We start from the raw sequence: 21,499 nt of genomic DNA, 5'->3' as shown, positions 1-21,499 counted from the left end.
TCTCTCCACCCTTGAACCGACTTGCACTTGAGCCTTCTCCTCTCTGCTACAACCTGCAACAAAGTAACACCTCAACTTCCCATAGCCCAAACCCAGAAAGCCACAGAAAAGTGACCCTCCAGCAGTCTCATATACCAGGCTGGTGCTCCCCTATTACACACACACACACACACACACACACACACACACACACACACAGGTATGGATTTACACCTCTGTCTTGCAGTGAAACTCCTCCTCCAGAATCCCCCATTCCTCTGAAGACAACACTGGCAGTAGAACCCTGGGAACTGCTTGGCTCTCTCTATGTCTACCTCTTTGGGAGTCTTACTGCTAAAGCTTCGTCTCTTCCTCTCTAACGATCCTGAATCTCTTCTGATACCAAGGGCCGCCTGTCACAGCTATGGGTAGATACTGCCACCAAAGCAGCTCCCAGTTTCGGTCCAGTAGAAATAAAAGATTCAGTTCATCTAAGATAAGGTAACCTTTCAGTCCATTTTACAGTGGACAAAACTGAGGTCCCAGAGAAATTAAGGACACCCTAAGTGTCACTCCAGCCTGTGACGGGTGGGGTTCAGCACCAGTACTCAGCATCACTCTTAAACATCCCCACCCTCCCTGTGTGCTGGTAGCCACGGGACTCAGAGAGCGCAGAGCAGTGCAGCTGCAGCCAAGTCCTGGAAGCAGGTGTTTCACAGAGCTATAATTAGACGCCTGGGCTTTAAAAACCAGGATGGTTTTTAAATGTTCCATGAGCATGGGCTGAAACGGAACATTGCGGAAGTCCTGTGCTAAATTCAACGCAGTTGACTCTCCTCTTCAGTGCTCGCTCCTGCCAATTAGAGACGTTTTAGAGAAGTTTTACATTTCAGTGGTGGAATGAGTGGATCCAGTATTTCAGAGGCAAACTCATAAAAACAGCAACAAAGACCTCTGTAAAATACACAGGTTTGGGCCCCCTTTGAGGAGGACCCGGGGGATGGGGAATGGCACTGCACTCTGTTCATCTTTCCTGAATATACAACCATGGAGGTAGGCAGCTCCGGTGCCAGCTCCGGTATTTGTTTAGCTTCCTCTTCAAGTCCTCGCTGAACATCCCAACATCGACCTTTTCATTTGAATCCTGCCCTCATGTGAAAACAACCACGACCTCACCATCCCTCAGGCTGCCATCTCCTTCTCGTTCTAAAGTAGACGCTCCCAGCCCACTCAGGGGTCCCCAGCAACGCCCACTGCCTCCGCCCTCTCTTCTGATTGATCCACTCTTAGTCATGTGGCTAGCAGTGTCAGGTTTTAGAACATCCAGGAGACATAAATGCTCTACCATCATTTGGGGTATGCAGCTTCCGATAAGTAAAGCGTCTGGCGATTTTTAAGCTCCCACTGACACAAACACTTGGCTCTCTCTGGTCTTCGTGGTTCCTGTCATTTCTGTAAAGGTCCGTCTGGGAAGATGGACCACTTCGTTCGCACCACCTTGCTTTATTTATCGGGACTCCCCTTGAACCTTGGGCAAATTCCAGGCAAAAGCTCTTCACCAGGGTGCAATCGCTCCAAGAGCCAGCAGAGGGCAGTAGAGGCTGGCAAAAGAAAGACTCCCTGCACCTTGTCGGTCACAAGCCAGCCGCAGCAGAAGCAGAAACTTGCCTGGGCCTGAAATGGTCACGTTCACACTCCTAGTTGCTCCCGATTTTAGGCAACCACCACGGTACTAAAACAGAAACAGTCAGGAGCCATCAATGCAAGTCTTGTTACCCCCTTCCATCTGCTTGCCCGGGAACTGTTTTCTCAGTAACAGAGAATTCCCTGCCTTTAAGAAGCATTGCTGATAGTCTGGACAGCCATTTACTTGGACAGCTTGTGTGAATTCAAGAGACTCCGACCCTGCAAAGCATGTATGGGGGTGATCCCAAAGGGGGCGGCTCCTGGCAGGAAAAGCAATGCGTCAGTGTGAGGAGAGTCTAACATAATAGTCACAGCCATTCCACTCTTGCCAGACTTCCCTTAGGTGGGCATAGCACGGATTGGCTGTCAGCCCTGGGGGCGGGGGGCGGGAATCCAGGGGTGGACTACATTTTCATGGGTGGAAACACCTAGAAAAGGTAAAATTGAATTATTCTTCAAAACAGGATCCTTTGGGGATCCCAGGATCCATCCCATAGCAGCTGGGGACAACAGCTTTCCAGGGAACACTTACCAGGTGAGGCAAGTTAAGCTGCCTCTAGGAATAGCCAGATCTATCCTGAGGACTTGGAAGCAGCTAACTGTTGATGGTGGGGGTTGGGAGGGCACACCTCCCCCGAGAGCTATTGCAGTTAATGGTACCTGAGGGGCATCTGCTCTTAAGGTGCCTGTGCTCCCGTTGACTCTAACTCAGTCTGGTCACCAGAAAAATGAAGGAAGGAAGGAGCAAAGAGGGGGAGGGAAGCGAGACTTGAAAGTGGAATGGAAACTCATGAGGGAAAAGCAGGAATCCGTGGGGACAGGAGGGAAATAGAACATGATAAAGGGGTGAGCATATGACCAAAATATCTGTATACATACATGTATGAGAAGGAGATGAGGCAGGCTTGCTAGGCATGCCATCCATCACTGGACAAGCCAAAGAACATGAAGGACAAACAGCCATAAAGAAAATAACAATGGCTACTAGAAATGCCAGACTTGGTAGAAAAACGACTAGACACCACCAGGGAAAGATCTAATTTATCTACCCACCCAGGGGTATGGCTCAATTGCTGAAACATGGAGGCCTGCTAGTTTCCTGGGGCTTCCTGGCTTCATTTAACCAGGTGGCAACCACCTCAGTGGCTACATCCATAAAAACCGTTCTCGTTGAGGAAATGGCTCTCTGTGTATCCCCTCCCCAACCCCCGTCCTTGTGCTTCGATGAGTTAAAAGGCCCCGGAGTTTGCCAGCACAGCCTTATTGTCCTGTGCCACTTACGGAATCAAACATCACAGAAGAGACTGGATGATAATTTAATTCAGGGGTGCTGAGAAGTTTTCGTTTTCATTGTCCTGGCAAGTTAGCAAGGAGGGAGGGACACGGGCATTCTGAAACACAAGTGCAGGGTTGGGAATGCAGCTCTTGTTGGTGCAGTGCTAGCTTTGAAGGCTTTGAGACCCTGGGTTCAACCCCCCAGCACTGACAGGTAAAATCTATAAAGGCATAAGAGGTCCACTGTAGTTGAAAAGGAGTGACTTGAGAATCAAGGGGAAAAAAATTAAAAAACGCATCCCAGAGACCCCAGTCACTGCCTGTCATTCTGACTCACTTGTCTGAATTTCACGCTGTAGCAGCCAAGGTGGGTAGTGATGAGAGAGAGAGAATTAGGCTACACAGCTAAGACTGTTCACTGACCTTTGCTACGGGGGTGGTACACTACAGCAAATGTAAGAGTCTGGGCTTCAGAACCAAGGGAGGAAAGGAACTTAGACTTGTCACCCCAACTCCTCATCTGCAATGAGAACAGCCTTGTGTCACTTGTCTCCAAGTTCCTTTGGGGGTTAGACTGCTCTGTCATCCTCCTGTGACCGGGGAGACACAGCCAGAGGCCACCTGGAGTGCAAGGGGACCAGTCTCTGCAGCCAGAGGATCCAGGGCTCTGTGTTAGGATCTATCTGGGAGAAAGTGGCATCCTTCTCTCCCTCCCCAGCACCACCACAACCTTGTGAGGAGCCTGAGGTACTGCAGTTGGCTCTGGAGAGCATCTACAAGGCCCACGCACCTTCATCTGCATGCAGGTGTCTTTGCTATAGACAGGAAGGCTCCCCAGAGACCCTTCCAGGGCTGACAAACTGACTGGTTCTGGGGAGCATGAGGAGTGCACACCTGTGATCTGTTTGCTGTTCATCTGTGATTCCTGGCTTGGGAAGAAAACTCCCAGTCAGAAGGACACAGGACCTAGGAGGTGGCCTGCCCTAGGGACAGCTGCTTGCTTGCTGTACAGGTAAACTTTTCTCCTGTCGTCATGTGCTCTGGCTGCTGCAGCCAAGCCACCCAGGCCACATGCCTTACAGACATGATCCATTGCTCCGCCATCTTCAAGGCTGGGGGGTTCAGGGTGAAGGCACAGATTGGCGTCTGGTCCTCACCTGCTGGGAAGCACAAGAACCTTTCATGAAGACACTCACTTGATCCAGTTATGATTGTGGAGGCCTTGTGACTTGTGACCCCTACTTCCTCACACCTTCATATTAGGGGTTAGAGTTTCCACATGTGAATTTTGGGGCATAAACATTTAGGCCATATCACGTTCCCAGACAATTCCTTCTGGTGTGTCAAACATGGTACACACAAGCCTCATGAGGAAGCATGACTCTGCGTGACTCTGAGGATACCCGTGAATGACTTAACACAAAATCATCACCTTGCTTAAAACATTAAGACGTGTTCGTGGGGGTGTGGGGTGTGTGTGTGTGAATGATTTTAAATACAATTGTAAGGCTCTAGAGCAGTGACTCAACCTTCCGAATCCTGTGACCCTTTAATACAGCTCCTCATGTTGTGGTGACCCCCAACCATAAAATTATTCTCATTGCTACTTCATAGCTGTAATTCTGCTACTGTTACGAATCATAATGTAAATCTGACATACAGAATATCTGATATGCGACCCCTATGAAAGGGTCATTTGACCCCCAAAGGACTCTCAACCCTCAGGTTGAGAGCCACTGCCCGAGAGCATGAACTTTGAGATGACATCATTTCCCAGTATCAAAGGTGGACATACCTGAGTGAAGATGGTCTCAAAGCCAGATCTGAAAGAATGCTGAAAGAATGCATGCCCTCAGAGAAGCCAGTGCCTGTCTTTTGGAATTAGGGTGCCCTGACCCTTTAGTCCCACCTCCTCTCGATGATCTTCCTGTCTGTCCTACAGTTGTCCGTGAGCATGACAACAGCCATGCCCCACCCAAACCTCTGACTTGGTTCTGCCTCTACTAGGGAGTCTAAGAACAAGAGATTCACACTGAAAACAATGCAGCGCCTGCTGTAGAAACACTGAAGAGAGAGAGAACCCAGGTGTCCCACAGCAGGGGAGTGAGATGTTCCTAACACATGACCAGGAAGCACAGGTTACAGGGTAGTCTGAGCATGGTAAATAAATGTGAAAATGCAAGGCTGTAAGACATCTGTAAGATGTTCACTGGGATCATCTCTGGGTGATAAAATCATAGGCACTTAACTGTTTTTTCTTTTTTAAAAATGTATGCATCATAATTTTTTAAATGAATATATTTTTCTGCCTTTTAGAAAATGTTATGTGAAAGACATTCATTCACTCAGTGCATTTGAGATGCACTGTGCCCCAGATATGCCCTAAGCTCTGGAGATAGAGCAGAGAGAACTCAGCAGAGGACCTCGATCTCTTTTCAGTGCAGAGAGAGGGATGACCAGGAACAGAGCATAAAGAGACCAGGTGGCAGGAAGAGAAGGGACACAAACCACGGGAAGTAGGGAAACAAGACAGTTGACAGGGTGAATGAGGGATCCTGAGGTCTTAAGGCATCATCTGCAGACTAGAAGGAAGATGGGTAGGGTGTGCCTATGTGGGTCACAGAATCAGAGAGCTCAGAGGCCCTGAAGGGGCAGAATGCTTGGCCTGTTCCAATCGATGAAATGAGTTAGCTAGAAAACAGTATGCTTCTCATGCACTTTACTGTGCTTTCGAGACTCTGTAATGCCCACTAAGTAGACATCCTTTTAACCTGTTGCCTAGCAACTGAATAGTGGCAGTAGATGTCAGGACTCATAGCCAGTTGGAAACACAGGCACTAACCCTTGCTAACAGGTCCCTCTAGCAAGCCCACCCCAGGTCCTCATGATTTGCTTCTGAAGCACTCAATTGCTCTGAGCTAATATTGCAGCGTGCACAGGTGAATGCATGACCTTAGAGGCGGAGTGCTGTGCTACAGCCTTGGTTCTGTACAGCACAACTACTTCCGCTAGCCTGATCCTGCTTTGTGGAGCCTTGTCAGTATCCAAATAATGAGAACAGAGCATTTACATCATGGAAGGAGGGAGAGGAAGGAGGGAGTGGGGGGAAGGAAGAGGAAGAAGAACAAGGAAGAAGGAATAGGAAAGGGGAGGAAAAAGGAAGAGGAAAAAGAAGGATGAGGTAGAAGAGGAGGAAGAGGAAGTGGAGGAGGAAGAGGAAGAAGAGGAGGAAGAGGAAGGATGAGGAGGAAGAGAAAGAAGAGGAGGAAGAGGGGGAAGAGGAAAAAGAGGAGGAAGAGGAAGGAGGAGGAGGAAGAGGAGGAAGAGGAAGGAAGAGGAAGAAGAGGAAGAGGAGGAAGAGGAGGAAGAGGAAGGAGGAGGAGAGATTTTTTTTAAAGTGTAAGAGAAATCTACATCACTTATGTATTTCAAAGGTTAGGCACCATCAGCCTGTCTACCCGTGGAATGTCAGAAGTAAATAGACCCTCCTACAGCTGTCAAGTTCAGTGGCATCACTATGTCACACTTCATACAGCTTTGATAAATATATTCATCAAAGCCATACTTGCACTAACTTGTGGAAACACTTTTATTGAAGACACACTTACAAAACAAGTACGAATCAGAACATTTAAAGTAGGGCAGAGTAACATGAGACGCTGACCCATTACCCAAGAACCCCTGGGAGACTTAGGTTCATACTGCAATGTGGGTCTTAGAGCTTGGGGAAACCAGAACCTCTTGTCAAAGGTTCCAGGCAGAGGCATGCATGGTACAAGAGCCAACAGCTATGGCAGAGTCACCACAACTCTAATTCGTGTGGGGGGAGGGTCTGTTTGTTCAGGTAGCAAAACCAGAGTGCACTGGGTATACACAATGCAAGCGAGGTAAGGTATCGGTATTAACTAAGACCTTTGCCGTTGCTGCTACCAAAAGTCAAACTACCAATTCTGCTGCTCCAAATGGTTTAACATGACAGAAAGTAGGTGTCTTGGGCTGGAGAGATGGCTCAGAGGTTAGGAGCACTGACTGCTCTTCTGGAGGTCCTGAGATCAATTCCCAGCAACCACATGGTGGCTCACAACCATCTGTAATGGGACCTGGCGCCCTCTTCCGGCCTGCAGGCATATATGCAGGTATAACACTGTATACATAATAAATAACATGATAAAATTATGGGGGGGAAAAGAAAATGGGTATAACCCACCACCCAGTTTTTCATATACCTGATGTAAGTTATTTCTATTATCATTATTTTACGGATTTTTAAGTCAGAGTCTCATGTAACCCTGAATTCCTGGTCCAGCCGCCTCTGCCTCTTATACACTGGAACTGACCTCAGAATTTCATCGCCCACACACCACAATGCAAGGCGTTTGGCATAGATCTCATCCGTGTTTTAATTCAGAAACCCTGCAATAATCGGTTGGGTGTGCAGAGTCCCTCATGTTATACAGACAAGCCACTGGACTCAGGAAGGCCCGCGCTCCTTCACTTCCGGCGGATGTGGGAGGGGCTTGCTGTGTTGAGACTCACAGTGCATGGGACCCCGCCCACCCTCTAGCCCTTCAGGAGCTTCAGGAATGCCTCTGTAGTTCAAGATGAGATGTGTTAGTAGCTGGTCATTAGCTCATTTCCCCATGAGGGGAGGACACTGGCTGGACTCACAGCCTAGAATCCAGGGAGCGTCATGAAAGCAGCCTTGACAAATGTTCAGGTGCCATCTTCGGAAGAATCCAGATTCCCCAGGAGCAAGTTGTTTTAGTCAAAGGCAATAAAACATGCTGGCTTACCTAAGGATGAAAGAAGGGAGCACAGGAAAGTTCTAGCATTTAGAGGTACCTCGTTCTATTTTACAACATTAAGGTGTTCGTTTCCCCCATTTTTGGATAATTTTATGCTGTTTTGTTTTCAAGATGGCGTCTCACTATGTAGCCCTAGCTGTCCTGGAACTCCCTCCGTAGTCCAGTTTGGACTCGAACTCAGAGACCCTCCTGCCTCTGCCTCCTGGGTGCTGCGATTAAAGGCATGAGCCACCATGCCAAACTATATGCTTTCCTTTTTTTTTTTTTTTTCTTTTTCTTTTTCTCTCCAGAGTTGAGGACCGAACCCAGGGCCTTGCCCTTGGTGGGCAAGCGCTCTACCACTGAGCTAAATCCCCAACCGCAGACTGTGTGCTTTTCAATAAGGCCTTTTCCTTACCCGGTCTTAGCCCATGCTGCAGGAATCCCATTTCCTCTTCTGTCATCCCCTCCCATGAGAGGTCATGAGGCCCATGAGAAACACGCAGCCTCCAGACAGAGCACACACATGAGCAAGGGCCACAGGGAGTCATAGCTCATTTTCTGGTGCTGCAACAAAATCCCCAAAGCTAGCCAATATATAAGTTAAAGAGGGTTGTCTGTCTTCCGGATCTGACGGTCCAGAAGCACAGGCGAGGATCTGCCTGCCCCACGGTGAGTGAGGCCTGACATTATTTCAACTCAGGCAGAGAATGGGAGGGGCCTTCTGAGCACCCATCTTCCCATCACTGCCTGCTGTCAGCCTCTGCCATCTGAATTCTGTCTGCTCTCGCCCCAGTGGGGCACCTGGATGCCGGTCCCTCTTTACATTGCTATAGTAAAGGATGCCAGTGGGTGACCTCGGGTTTTGTGCAACAGGGCAATCGGCTCCAGCTTCCTTCCCACACACTTATATTGATTCGATTTGCACTCTTGGTGAGATCTCTGCTACACTCATGGCAGCCAGAGTCAACAATATGCAAGTCAGGAAGAGCAAGTCTCTCAGTCCTGCTGTGAAGTTAGCTGCCGAGCAAACCATTTAAAACCGAGAGGATTCGAAAAAAAAAAACCAAAAAAAAAAAACCAAAAACAAAACAAAAAAAAAAAAAAAAAAAAAACCGAGAGGAAGAAATAGTGGGCTCAGAAGAAGGACTTGTTATGGAATGGCCGAGCCTTCCAGGATATGGCCCACAGGAAGAAGAGAAAGCCAGCTGTTCACAGCATCTGGTTCCTGGTGAGGGACACTCCTGGAAGGCCTCTAGGGCTGTCCCCAAACTCCCTTACACACACACACACACACACACACACACACACACACACACACACACACACACACACACACGACATGGTTGCTAGCTATCCCTGGCTGTCTTCTTGAACTCCATAGTATTTTGAACCCCTCCTATGAGTGGGGCTTGCCTAAAGGAAGATCGAGACCAGCAGAGTTGAATTAGTTACAGATTTTCCTGTTGCTTTAGGAAGCTCAATATCCGGAGGTGGTTTGGTGTCCTTACACAGCAAGCCCTGCAGATGGCAGTATAGAAATGGCTCTGAAATGCTCTGTAGGAAAACCAGAGTGGCGGGTGGGCAGCGCCACTCCAGCTGACAACACATAAAGATTTCTGGGCCGTTTATACCTGAGGGCTGGCTTGGGCACGGGTGAGATCTAACTCCATCCCACAGGCTGAGCCCTTATGCAATCAACTATCCATCTTGGGTGCAATTAGCAATGTTACCTTGTCTTGATTTGGACCTTCTATGAGCAGGGCACCCTCACCCCAAATTACAGAATGAGCCATCTCAAATAGAATTACTCTTTTGTAAAGATGTTTCTTGAGCCTCCACTGATCATGCCTGCCTTCCCACCCTGTGAGGGATTGTCTTCACTGATGTGGGAAACTTCACTAATAAAGAAACAAACCTACAAACACACCTTTCTCCCTAGAGTTAGGACCCGGACTTACTGAGGCATCCATCCATAGTGATTCCTGCCCCCAGATGCCTTCTTACCTCCTCTGCCATCTACCCATTGGCCTACTGTGGTGGTTGGAATAAGAATGACCACACATTCACACACACACACACACACACACACACACTTGAATGCTTAGTCACTGGGAAGTGGTACTATTTGAGAAAGATTAGGAGGTGTGGGCTTATTGGAGGAATTCTGTCTCTTGGGGGTTTCAAAAGCCCATACCTAGTCAGTCTGTCTCTGTCTCTCTGTCTGTCACCCTCCCTCCTTCCTGAGGATAAGGATGTAACTTGAACTACTGTTTTAGTACCATGAATGTGAACATATTTTCACCACACCCTAACCACTGTGATAATGGACTAATCCTCTGAAACTGTAACCCCCCCCACACACACACACATACTCATGAAACACTTTCTTGTATAAATGTTGGCTTGGGCTCTTCACAGCTTATTCAGGGCATGGGGAGGGGACTTAAGAGGGTAGTAGGGGCAAAAAGTGGGGGTTAGAGAAATAGAAGAGTAGAGGCCAGCCATGAGCACATGGAGAGAAGAGGGGAGGAGAATGGGGAGAGAAGGGACAAAAAGGGAAGAGAGTAAGAGCAAGAGCGCAAGAGAGAGCAAAGAGAGTGGGGAGGGGGCAAGTAGCCCCTTTTATAGTGTCAGGCATACCTGGATGTTGCCAGGTAACTATGGGGCATTGCATAGACAGAATGCTAACAGAGACACCTACGCATAGAGGCATTGAACTGAGTGAGAGCCTAGCTCTTGCCAGGCTCAAATCCATCCACACTTCATTCGGTTGCTGTGCTGAGCACACATTATGTGCTCTTAACATACAGAATGCATCTAAGCAATTACCCTTGCCCTCAAAGTTGGGGCCGAAGCTGTGGAAAATCCACCAACCATAGGACACTACCCCTCTCTCATTGTCAAGCAGATATTTCAAAACACTAGACATGTCTGCTTTCTCTGGGGCTTCCCTGCCGACTTCTGAGGCATCCGTTCCCACGGGGTCTCATTCACCTTTTCTTTCTGCTGTCCCCTCTTGCTTTTCCCCATTGGCAGTGAGAATGGGACTCTCCCATGAGAGTCCCACACCAGTGGCTCCCTCCAGGCTTCTGGCGTGGCAGGACTCCATCGTACAAGAACTCCTTTTGGTGCCAGAGCATCATTACCAGGTGTCCTCCAGGCTGGAACCAGATGCCAGGAGCATCACTGTTTCTTCTGTCAACTCCATCTCAACTTAACCAAACACCCCCTGTCCTTACTGCTCATTTGAAAGTAGCAATAAACCATCTTCAAAGCTCACCAATTAGGCAACTCCTCCCCGGAGAACATTCTGCTGTCACTTTTGCCTGGGTACAAATTTCCTCCACATGGGTTAGTTTTAAGTTACAAAATCTGCAAGTAGGAAAAAAAAATCCATGCCTGGTTCCATTTGCTTCTTATGTTAATCTCAAGACACCATTTACCCTGAAGAAGTTTACTATCCATCCCAGAGTTAGAATTCACCCGCTGTCAGCAGATTCTTTGAAGCGGTCTTGGTTAATCACATAGAATTGTTAGCTAGGTGAGGAGAGGAAGAGCGTTTTCTTTGCAGATCTTCCCTGGGGGGTACGTAGAACCTCTGGCCATGGTTACTCCTTACCCTCGGATGCCTTTTCTCGGCCCATCGCCCTCTCCTCACAGCTGACACCAGCTTATTAACAGCGAGCTGGTTTCTGTCACTCTTTCCTTGGGGAGAAAAATGACCCATGGCTTTTTCTGCTTGTGCGTGTTTCAGAAAGCCAAGCTGGGCCCCGCTGGTAACAAAGTCATCAGCCCTTCAGAAGACAGGAAGCAGCCATCTAACAACCTGGACAGGGTGAAACTCACAGACTTCAACTTCCTCATGGTGCTGGGGAAGGGGAGTTTTGGAAAGGTAAGAAAAGAGGGGTTTGGCATAAAACTCTGGATCTGTACTACTGAACACGGACCAAGGTATCCCTGTAGTCACACAGGCACATGCCTCACATATGTCACACACTTCATTAAAAACAGCATTGGAGAGATGGCTCAGCAGTCAAGAGGACTTACTTTCCCTCCAGAGGACCCGAGCTCAGTCTCCAGCACCCCTAGGGCAACTGGTAACCAATCACCTGTAATTCTAGTTCTGGGAGATCCAATACCTCTGGTCCATGGGCACCTGTGCTCACATGTATGTGCTCCATCACACACATGCAAAATTAGAAATAAAATAAATCGTTTTAAAAGTTTGGAGATGAAGGCGATAGCTCGGTCTCACTGAGCTTACAAGTAGCTCTGAAACTCTGTGAGGTGTGGTGGCGAGAAGTGCTAATCCCAGCACTGGGGACAAGTGGATGCTGAGGCCCAATAGCCAGACACACACACACACACACACACACACACACACACACACACAAACACACACACGCACATACATGCTCACACATACATGCTCACACACACATGCTCATACATACATGCACACACATGTACACACACCACACACATACCATACACACACATACACACACACTCACACACATGCACACATGCATGCATGCATGTACACACATGCACACACATGCACTCATGCATGCACGCATGCACTTGCACACACATGCACACACATGCACACACATACATGCTCACACATACATGTTCATACATACATGCATACACATGTACACACATACCACACACATACCATACACACACATACACACACACTCACACACATGCACACATGCATGCATGTACACACACATACGCACACACATGCATGCACTCATGCACTCACTCATGCACTTGCACACACATGCACACACATGCACACACATATATGCTCATACATACATGCACACACATGTACACACATACCATACACATACATACACACACTCACACACATGCACACATGCACACATGCATGCGTGTGTACACACACACACACACACACACACACAAAGTGATAGAAAATTAGTTTGTGGTGTGTCCATTTCCCAATGTTCAGACTACAAGGGCATGCTCCAAAATGCTAGCTGATTAATTTCCACAACCGAAGAGGGAATGTAAACTTGCCCAAAGCCTGGATGGTCACAATGAGACTCTACAATGGGACCCTGTGGACTTGTCGTTGTCTGGCCTCTGTGGCTCCAAACCTGACAGATTGGTGAGCTGATTTTGAGCCCGCCTTTTTTTTTTTTTTTTTTTTTTTTTTTTTGTCTGTGTTCTGGGCCTTCAAGGCTGCAAAGGCCACTGGCGTTTTACTCTCAGACAGCTTCCAGAAAACATGAACATGGGTAATTCCAAACTAGTCCCATTAAAGAACACTAAATAACTCTCGTCAACAGACAGCACATCCGCTTTGCCTGTCAATACCCTACCCTGTTCCACACACCTGGATGCTTTAAAAACGAATGTGAGTGCTGAGTGATTTTAACTTGTGGGATCTTACAACGCTTAAAAATCCACACACAAAGCCAAGATGAGCCAGCTTTCGGCAACTATAGTGAATTAACTGGGGTGACTTATGTAGAATGAGAGAAGGTTTGTTTTGGCTGGTGGTCTGAGAGTCCTCTCCACTTCATGATTGAATGGTTCCACTACTTTTGGCCTCTGCCACAATCATGGCAGGGATGTGTGCTGGAACAAACTTCATCATTTCCCCAGGCAGGGAAAAATAACGAGCAAAGAATGTGATCTTTGTCCCACGGTGCCCAAGGAGGGTGGTGCACACCCACAGTAACCTGAAGACCTGTGAGGGTTAGCGACGGTCAGCTCTGACTGCCCATTTAACACTACAATCCCTTGGATATAGGGTTCAATGAGGGACCGTCCACAGTGGTTTGGACTGTGGGCATGTGCATAGGGGAATTGTCTTAATTAAGTTAATTTATATCGAGAGACACAGCCCAAAGGACCATCCCCTGGGCTAACCATCCTGAGCTGCTCGAGTGAGCTGAGCACAAGCAATGTCTGTACCCGTGCCTCTCTGCTCTTGACTGTGGATCTGACTAGACGTTTGATGCTCCCGCCTTGATTTCTCCGCACTGGTGGGCTGTGACCTGGAACTGACGGCTGAAATCAACCCTCTACCCCTCAAGTTATTTCTTTGTCAGCATATTTTATCAACGCCTCAGAAATGAAGCCTGAACAGACCTCAGCTCCTACAGGGTCTCACACCCCCCCCCCACACACACCCTTGTCACACTGGGAAGCAAAACTTCTCCATGTGGACCTAAGGGGATGCTACCCATGAGGAAACCACACCGAAACGTATTAATATTTTTTCACGAGTCACAAACAGACCTGCACCAACTGTTGCCGAACTGACTCCTGACACTGTTCATCACAACCTCTGCTCCTACTCCCTGTACCGTACCAGGCTGAGCCTTCTCTCCTTCTGTCCCTAGGTGATGCTTGCTGACAGGAAGGGAACAGAGGAACTGTACGCCATCAAAATCCTGAAGAAGGACGTGGTGATCCAGGATGACGACGTGGAGTGCACCATGGTGGAGAAGCGGGTTCTGGCCCTGCTCGACAAGCCCCCGTTCCTGACACAGCTGCACTCCTGCTTCCAGACAGTGGTGAGGACTATGGTTCCTGTCTAATAACCTCCCCCTCTTGCCTGAGGCTAGCTACTTCATGGTCTCAGGACCCTCAGTACCTTCATCCAGCTTCCTGTTCATCCTTCATTACAGTAGTGACTGCATTATGTTAGAAACGAATAATCTAGAGATGATTCGTGTCTGTGGGCACATGCGCATAGATTAAATACAAATACTAAGCCATTTCAAATAAGGGGCCTGCACGTGGGGGGATTTGGGTGTCCATTAGCGTCCCACAAGTGGCTGCCTGTGAGAGGTCGTCTTCATGTAGGCCCTGTGCTAAGACTCACACAAAGCACTTGGAGATTCACACCCCTGCCTCCTTTTCTAGCAAACCAGGCTGGTTTTGAACTCAGAGATCTGCCCGTCTCTGCCTCCCACGTGCTATGATTAAAGGTGTGAGCCACCATATCTAGCCAACTCTGCCGTTAAAGACCCCTGATCCTGCTGCCTTGCCCAGGGTTGGGATGCCAATACCGTGATTCCTAAGAAGCTGATCTCTGTATAATGAGTGGCACAACAGGAGGTGCCGGCTGTGACCTGCCCCGTGGCCGCGAGCTGTGAGAAAGGTGGCAAGAAATAACCCCGAAGTATGATATTTCCCCGCATATGCAATTCAAATTTTAACATTCAGAAGTCAGTTTCTAAGGACAAAGCTGTGTCCGTCCACTTCCCTGTCACCTGCAGCTATTTCCCCACTGTGAAGGCTGAGGAGTTGCGAGAGACCTGCAAACCCTGCACCGCCTATCTGACCCTCTACAGGAAAAAGATCTGATGACCTTAGGCACAGAGTGAAATGAAAAAGAAATGTTCAAATTACCAAGACACCAGCTCTCCACACAACTGTGCATTCTAAGATGTCACCCGATGAGCAGAGCTGGGGTGTTCTCCAGCTCCAAGCCCCACTTTCAAAAGGAACGGTTGTCAGGTCTCACTCCCCCAACAGCTAGAGTTTCAGTCACTGTCTCATTTGAAACTACCCTGTGGTTGGAAACTGATACTTGCATAGGTCTCTCCCTTGAAAATCTTGGGAAACACCCTAAATGCCTCTGGAAGCTCCGAGTCTCAAAAGGCAGGGAATTTCTGTTGGGCACGGTGTGCGCTGAGCCTGCAGAACCGGCACTGGCCACTGTGTGTCAGCCTTGCACCGGTCACTCAGTCAGCTCCAGCCCTCTCGGGGTGCCAGAGAGAACCAGTGGGAAGGTAGGAGGGAGAACCCACTCCTAACCCCATTCTGTGACCCCCTGGGCACTGGTGCAGTTCTGGAAAACTGCAAAGAAACGAAGACAGAGTTGAAGCCAGAGCGTGGAGTTCCACAGCCACTTCTGGGCTCTTAACACCAGCTCTATCATCCTTCCCTCCCCAAGCCACGCTTTAATGTTTAATAGCCCCGATGTAAGGGGGCGCTTTGTAGAATGGAGCAGAGGTCAGCTCTCACCACGCTCCATTGTGCCGGTGGCTATCCCCCCATTAAGCTGCCTGGTCTCTCCCATCTATTCCAACATAATGGCCTCATAGCTATGCAGGCTTGACTTGGTTCAGTGATGTATGCCCTCCGTGGGGCCAGCTCTTAGCTTACCAGTGACAGGAAATTTTTAGAAAAAGGCCGTATTCGAGCACACTCTGGAGGCAAAGAACATTGATTAAAATCTCCTTTTATGGTGCATCCCTCTCCTCCGCCCACTAAATATCATTATGTGTGTGAAATTTATGAGTCCAATCTAACCCCAAGAGGTAGAATTTCAGAAGCATCCACTTAAGCACCTTACTACATTAGCCCAGCGTAGCTCCTGGATGTCGTAAGCCATCTCTTACTCATGTGCACCATCGATAACATGGGTTAAAATGAAATGATGGGCCCGTGTAGGGTCTTCACACCACCATTAATTTAGAGATAAATTATCCATACGAGGGAAGTCTGTATGGGGGAAGGAAGTGAATGTTTGAGGCCTTAGCTGGAATGAGGTGCGTACCTGACCAGTAGGCTGACACGTTATCAGCTGTCACCTGCAGGTTTATGAATGCCCATATCCTTCCCCCACCCCGGGAAAAAGATGGTGAAGGGCAGATCTGTCAGGGCCACCCCATGTCTGCTAATAGGAAAGCAAAGCTGATAAACTCTGCCGGGGAGGAACCCTACTCACATGTAAACCTTGGTCTTCAGGACCGGCTGTACTTCGTCATGGAATACGTCAACGGTGGGGACCTCATGTACCACATTCAGCAAGTCGGAAAATTTAAGGAGCCACAAGCAGTGTGAGTAGTTTTTTTTTATGTTTATTAACTTTTATTTTTGAGTCCTGAAATTCAAACAGCCCAATACTCCCGACTGAGAACTCTTCTGGAAAACACGTCCAAGGGCGGCTCTGCTCACTTGGACCTCAGCTCTGAAACTTCCCGGAGTAGCAGATGAGCCAACAGGATCGGTGTATAATAGATATTTCTAAGGACCGGTAGATTCTACTCTTGGCACACTGGACATACATGTAGGTGCCCACTTCCACATCACCTACTAACACCCATACGGATGGAATCTTTCCCCAGTCACGGAGTGGATGGAAGGTCCACACTGGGCCTGCATCCAGCAAGAGCATAAAAGGAATGTGAGGCCCAGCCCTCGGGGAGCCCATGCTCTCACGCAGATTAGAAAAAGCCATCCAACAATTCTAACACATTGCCGAAACCGTACAGGTTTACACAGGGTACCACTAACACCTCAGAATTAGAGGGTGGGGGTATCACAAAACTGGGGGACCCCCAACCCAGAAGTGAGGGATGCCTTCCAATGTGGGAAGCTGAGTCCAGGGAGTGGCCTGCAGCTCAGGTGACACGAATGGGGGAGGGGCTAGACAGACGAGCGCAATGCCTGCTGGGAGGGCAGCAGAGGAAGATGGCATTGAGAAGGGCTTGATCCCACAGAAGTTCTGACAGTGCCGTCTGGCTGGGGAAGAAAAATAGGGATGGGGCTGGGAACCACCACAGGCAAGAAGAAATGGAGCTGGAATTAGAACTTTATTTTCAAAGAACATTCTGGAAGAAGAAAAGACAAAAATGGCGACCGAGGCAGGAGAAGGAAAACCTCTTTAAAGTGACATCACAGGCCAAGGAGGAAGGCATTGTCCAGGAGGAGGGAAGCTTGTTTTAGAACATCACATTGAGATGCGCTTTACTTGTGGGAAGAGCAGGGAAACAAGGTGGAACCTGAGGAGCCATCCACGGGGTGGGAGAGAGGCACCGATACCTGCGCTCTTTGCCAGTCTCCTGGGATCCAGGAAGTCTGCGATTTAAACAGAAGCAAACCGAGCAGAGAGCTTTTTCCCAGACCTAGATGCAGAGGCACAGTAGGCCTGCATCCATTAGTCAAGTCAGCAAATGGGACCAGGATTGGGGCCCACGTGTGATCTGAAATGTAAATCACAGGAGTCCGGAGCCTCTGTGGGATAATCTGTACCAGAAAGATTAACTGGACGCAGATAGCAAGCTTTAAAAAATAGAAAGGAGGATTTTTCTGCTTTTATTTCTACTAAGAAGCAAACGTATTTTTTCGGAAGCACCTGCCCTTACCCCACTCCTTGTACCTCAGAGTACTGAGATGCTCAGATTGTAAACCAGCATGATAGCCCAAAGCCAGAAACAAAGGTAGCAGAATGGCCGTCCATCTTATGACACAAAGCAACTGTATGTTGCCTTGTCTGATGCCCTTCTGTTCCTGTGCTGCAGAAAAGTTAAAGATAAAGGAAACAAGGAAAATAACGTGAAAATCACCCACGATCCTATCCCTTTTTCTTCCCCAGCCCTGTCCTAGCCTCCCCTACCAGCCCCCACTAAGAACTTCGACTTCAGCTTCCCCGCACTTTGCAGCTACTGGGTTTATTTTAAGCCTCCTGGGTGTATTTACCCAGGCGTAGACTTGTGGCTCCTTGGACTTCAAAGGCTCCCCAGCGCTATGCAAATTTTAAAACATCATTCTGCATTTAATCCGAGTTCCAGATATTAACCTATTAATGATTTTGTAGTGATGGTAATGACTGTTTTTATTATGAATTATTTAAAAGGGCAAACTCAGGCATGAATCATGGTGCGTGTCCCATTTATTCCGTCCGGCACTTCAGAGAATAAATAAAACAGCTAGAGCGTACAGCACACCCCAGGCTCTGTCTTCTGCGAGAGGTTACACTCTCAAACAACAAAATCTGCTTTGTCCTTGTGTTGGAGAATGGAAACTCTTCCTGCCCCATCCCCAACTGCACTCCTGGCATGGGGTTCTCACAAGTATTCATCCCTTAAATCTCTATATGAGAAATTATCTTGTAGGGAATAAATGAGCAGCCCACTTTCCGCAGAAATGAGGGGGAAAAAGATTTTAAAACTGGGAAAATGAGAAATGAAGAGGGAGGTGCAGATCCAGCCGTGGAAAGAACATGCATAGGGTGATCTCAGAGAAGTTAGGATCTTGATCTCTCTTTCTCTCCCTCTTCCCTTCCCCCTTCCCCTCCCATCCCCATCCCCATCCCCCTTCCCCTCCCTCTCCCATCACCCTCCCCCTACCCTCCTCTAGTCCTCTTCCCCCTTCCCCTCTTTCCCCTTTCCCTTCCCATCCCCCTCCCATCCCCCTTCTCCTTCCGTCCCCCTCCCCTTCCCTCCCTCCCCCCTTCTCCCCTATCTCTCTGATGCCCCAACTCGAGTGGAAGAAGTATTCAGAATGTCCCAAAACCCAGCTCTCTGAAGCACACTTTCTTTTGCAGATTCTATGCAGCCGAGATCTCCATCGGACTGTTCTTTCTTCACAAAAGAGGAATCATTTACAGGTGTGTCTTGAAGCCCTCCCTGCAGTAGAAGGGTGGAGAGGCTTGGGGAGCCCTCGTGGGCAGGGGACAGATCCTGTGATGGGGACTTCAGATGTCGAGTCCACAGCCCCTTGGGAACCCAGACCTGCTGAGACCCACCTGCTTCTGCACCCACAGGGCAAACCGGAGCCACTTTGTCGTTGTCACGACTTGGGGATGTAACATGTCTCTTTTCCGCGGTCCACATCTTCCACTCTGCTGACTTCCTCTGCCTTGCATTTGAACAGAGGTCAGAGAGCAGCAGAAATGAGATCGCCATTCTCGGTTCACAGCAGGCGAGGGAGCTGGGAAGGAGGGAAACAGGGGCTACTGAATTAAGTACATTAGGGTTGCTGTGAAAGTCTGCTACCAAGAGAGAGAAAATATATCTTGAATAATTAAAGACGTCATTGGCTCAGGCAAGATAGAAGGACACGGAAGGTAACTCTAAACCTGTCACTTGGGATACCCAGCTGTTTGTCTGGGTTCCCACTTCTGTGTAGGAAATTAATAAACCAAATACCTGGCACCTCCCCAAACCTGGTCATTTGGAGTCCCTGGATGTGTAGCCACAGACCTGACTGGGAATCAGTAATTCAACCACTTATCATTCATTTGGCATTTAAATATCTACCACATCCCAGGCTCTCCTTCAGCCTCTGGAGAAAGGAAGGCATGGTACTTTCTTGGCCTGTGGTCTCCAGGACTTACCATGTGAGTGTCACTGAGATGAGCTAGGCAAACGTCCTTATAAATCATCAGCTACAAGTAAATCAAGTCATGTCATGGGACAGCCTCTGACACTCACCTGCTCCCTTGCAGGGATCTGAAGCTGGACAACGTCATGCTGGACTCAGAAGGGCATATCAAAATCGCCGACTTCGGGATGTGCAAGGAACACATGATGGACGGGGTCACGACCAGGACCTTCTGTGGGACTCCGGATTACATTGCCCCAGAGGTAAGAGTCCCCAGTCACTGCTGCCAATCTGCAAACACATCCCCTGCATAGTACATGAGACCGTGTGTGGGTCTTGACCACTGAGTCAAGCAAAGCAGACAAAAGACACTCAAACAGGAAAAAGAAACCAACGTGCTCGTCAGCACACAGTGAGGCCACGTTCTGTTTCCCTGAATTCCTGTTTTCCTGTGCATTCGTGAGGCAGTGGTGTGGTAAACCGTTTCTCTTAAAAGCCTCTGGTCATAATAATTTCAGAGACACTGGAGTTGGGGGAATTTGCTCGTATATTGCCATTTGCTTTTACCTGTTGAGTGAGAAGGTAGTCACCGTCATGGCTTCCTAAGCATCCTGAGTGGTGATGACTCTTGTCTACACGGCGCCACAATGCTAACATAGGAAGGCACAGTTGATGTGCTTAAAAGCATAGTCAGTTTCATGGTTTGTATTACAGTAGGGGCCGAGGGGCCTGGTCTTCACTCATGTGTACTGAAAAGATCTCTTTCCTCTTTCAAGGAACTTCCTCTATGCCAATCAGAGAGTTGGTTACAGCTCTGGGCCATTGCGTAGCCACCGTCTGTCTACACCCAGCCTGTGGACAATGAAATCTTTTCCCATCCTTGCTCCAGTGTGGTGGGAATATGGGCTCACAGTGGACAGTGGGATAGCCTCAGCTCTCCACAGAGCCACTGTTGGCTTATCCCACATTTGTTCAACCTAATAGCCATGAGTTTACCTCAGATACCAAGGATGGTAAGAAAGGTCAGTTCAGAAGTCAGAGACATGTGAGCTTTAAGCATGGCTGTTATCTATAGGCTGTGGGGACTCAGGTCAGTTTCTTTTTTTTTTTTTTTTTTTTCCGGAGCTGGGGACCGAACCCAGGGCCTTGCGCTTCCTAGGCAAGCGCTCTGCCACTGAGCTAAATCCCCAACCCCCTCAGGTCAGTTTCTTAACCTCTGTGCCCTCCCCGTTTTCCTCAAGTCAGTGATAGTAAGAAGCACGCTCATGCACATAACACCACCCTTATGGAAGTCAGAGAGGAGGGAGGCAGGTCTCCACTTCCCCCATATGAGTATCAAGGATAGAATTCCAGTCATCAATCTTGGCAGCAAGAGCACCACTTCCTGAGCCATCTAGCTGGCCGTAGAAATTCAGACTTCAAATGACATTGCCAAGGTCGTTATCCTGGTATTTAACTAAGATCTCTTGAGGTCGGGGGACACTAGTCATTACTACCTCCAGCCACACTGTGAACTTACATAATCATATTTTTAAATATGAAGAAAAAAGTACAGTGAAAATTAGAAAATAGACTGCAGTGTGCTCTCTGAAGCCTCCTACAGCTGACAGGTTCGGAAAAGGCTCTGAGTAAGATCCTACCAGAGCCCGGGATACCTGATGACA

The 21,499-nt window shown here is 48.5% G+C and overlaps 1 protein-coding gene across 2 annotated transcripts in view; it reads left to right on the top strand.

Annotated features, from left to right (window-relative positions):
• Positions 1-21,499, top strand: part of Prkca (protein kinase C, alpha) — a 397,680-nt gene that overhangs the window by 335,821 nt on the left and 40,360 nt on the right. For both annotated transcript variants that reach the window (NM_001399299.2, NM_001429972.1), the window contains 5 exon segments: positions 11,482-11,619; positions 14,117-14,290; positions 16,476-16,567; positions 19,057-19,119; positions 19,960-20,098. In NM_001399299.2, coding sequence (NP_001386228.1) covers positions 11,482-11,619; positions 14,117-14,290; positions 16,476-16,567; positions 19,057-19,119; positions 19,960-20,098 — 606 coding nt within the window.

This window comes from Rattus norvegicus, chromosome 10 (genome assembly GCF_021556685.1).
Source record: "Rattus norvegicus strain SHRSP/BbbUtx chromosome 10, alternate assembly SHRSP_T2T, whole genome shotgun sequence".
In the NCBI taxonomy this organism is placed as follows: Eukaryota; Metazoa; Chordata; class Mammalia; order Rodentia; family Muridae; genus Rattus; species Rattus norvegicus.
Note: the sequence above shows the minus strand (reverse complement) of the source record. Positions and strands in the feature narration are given on the sequence as shown.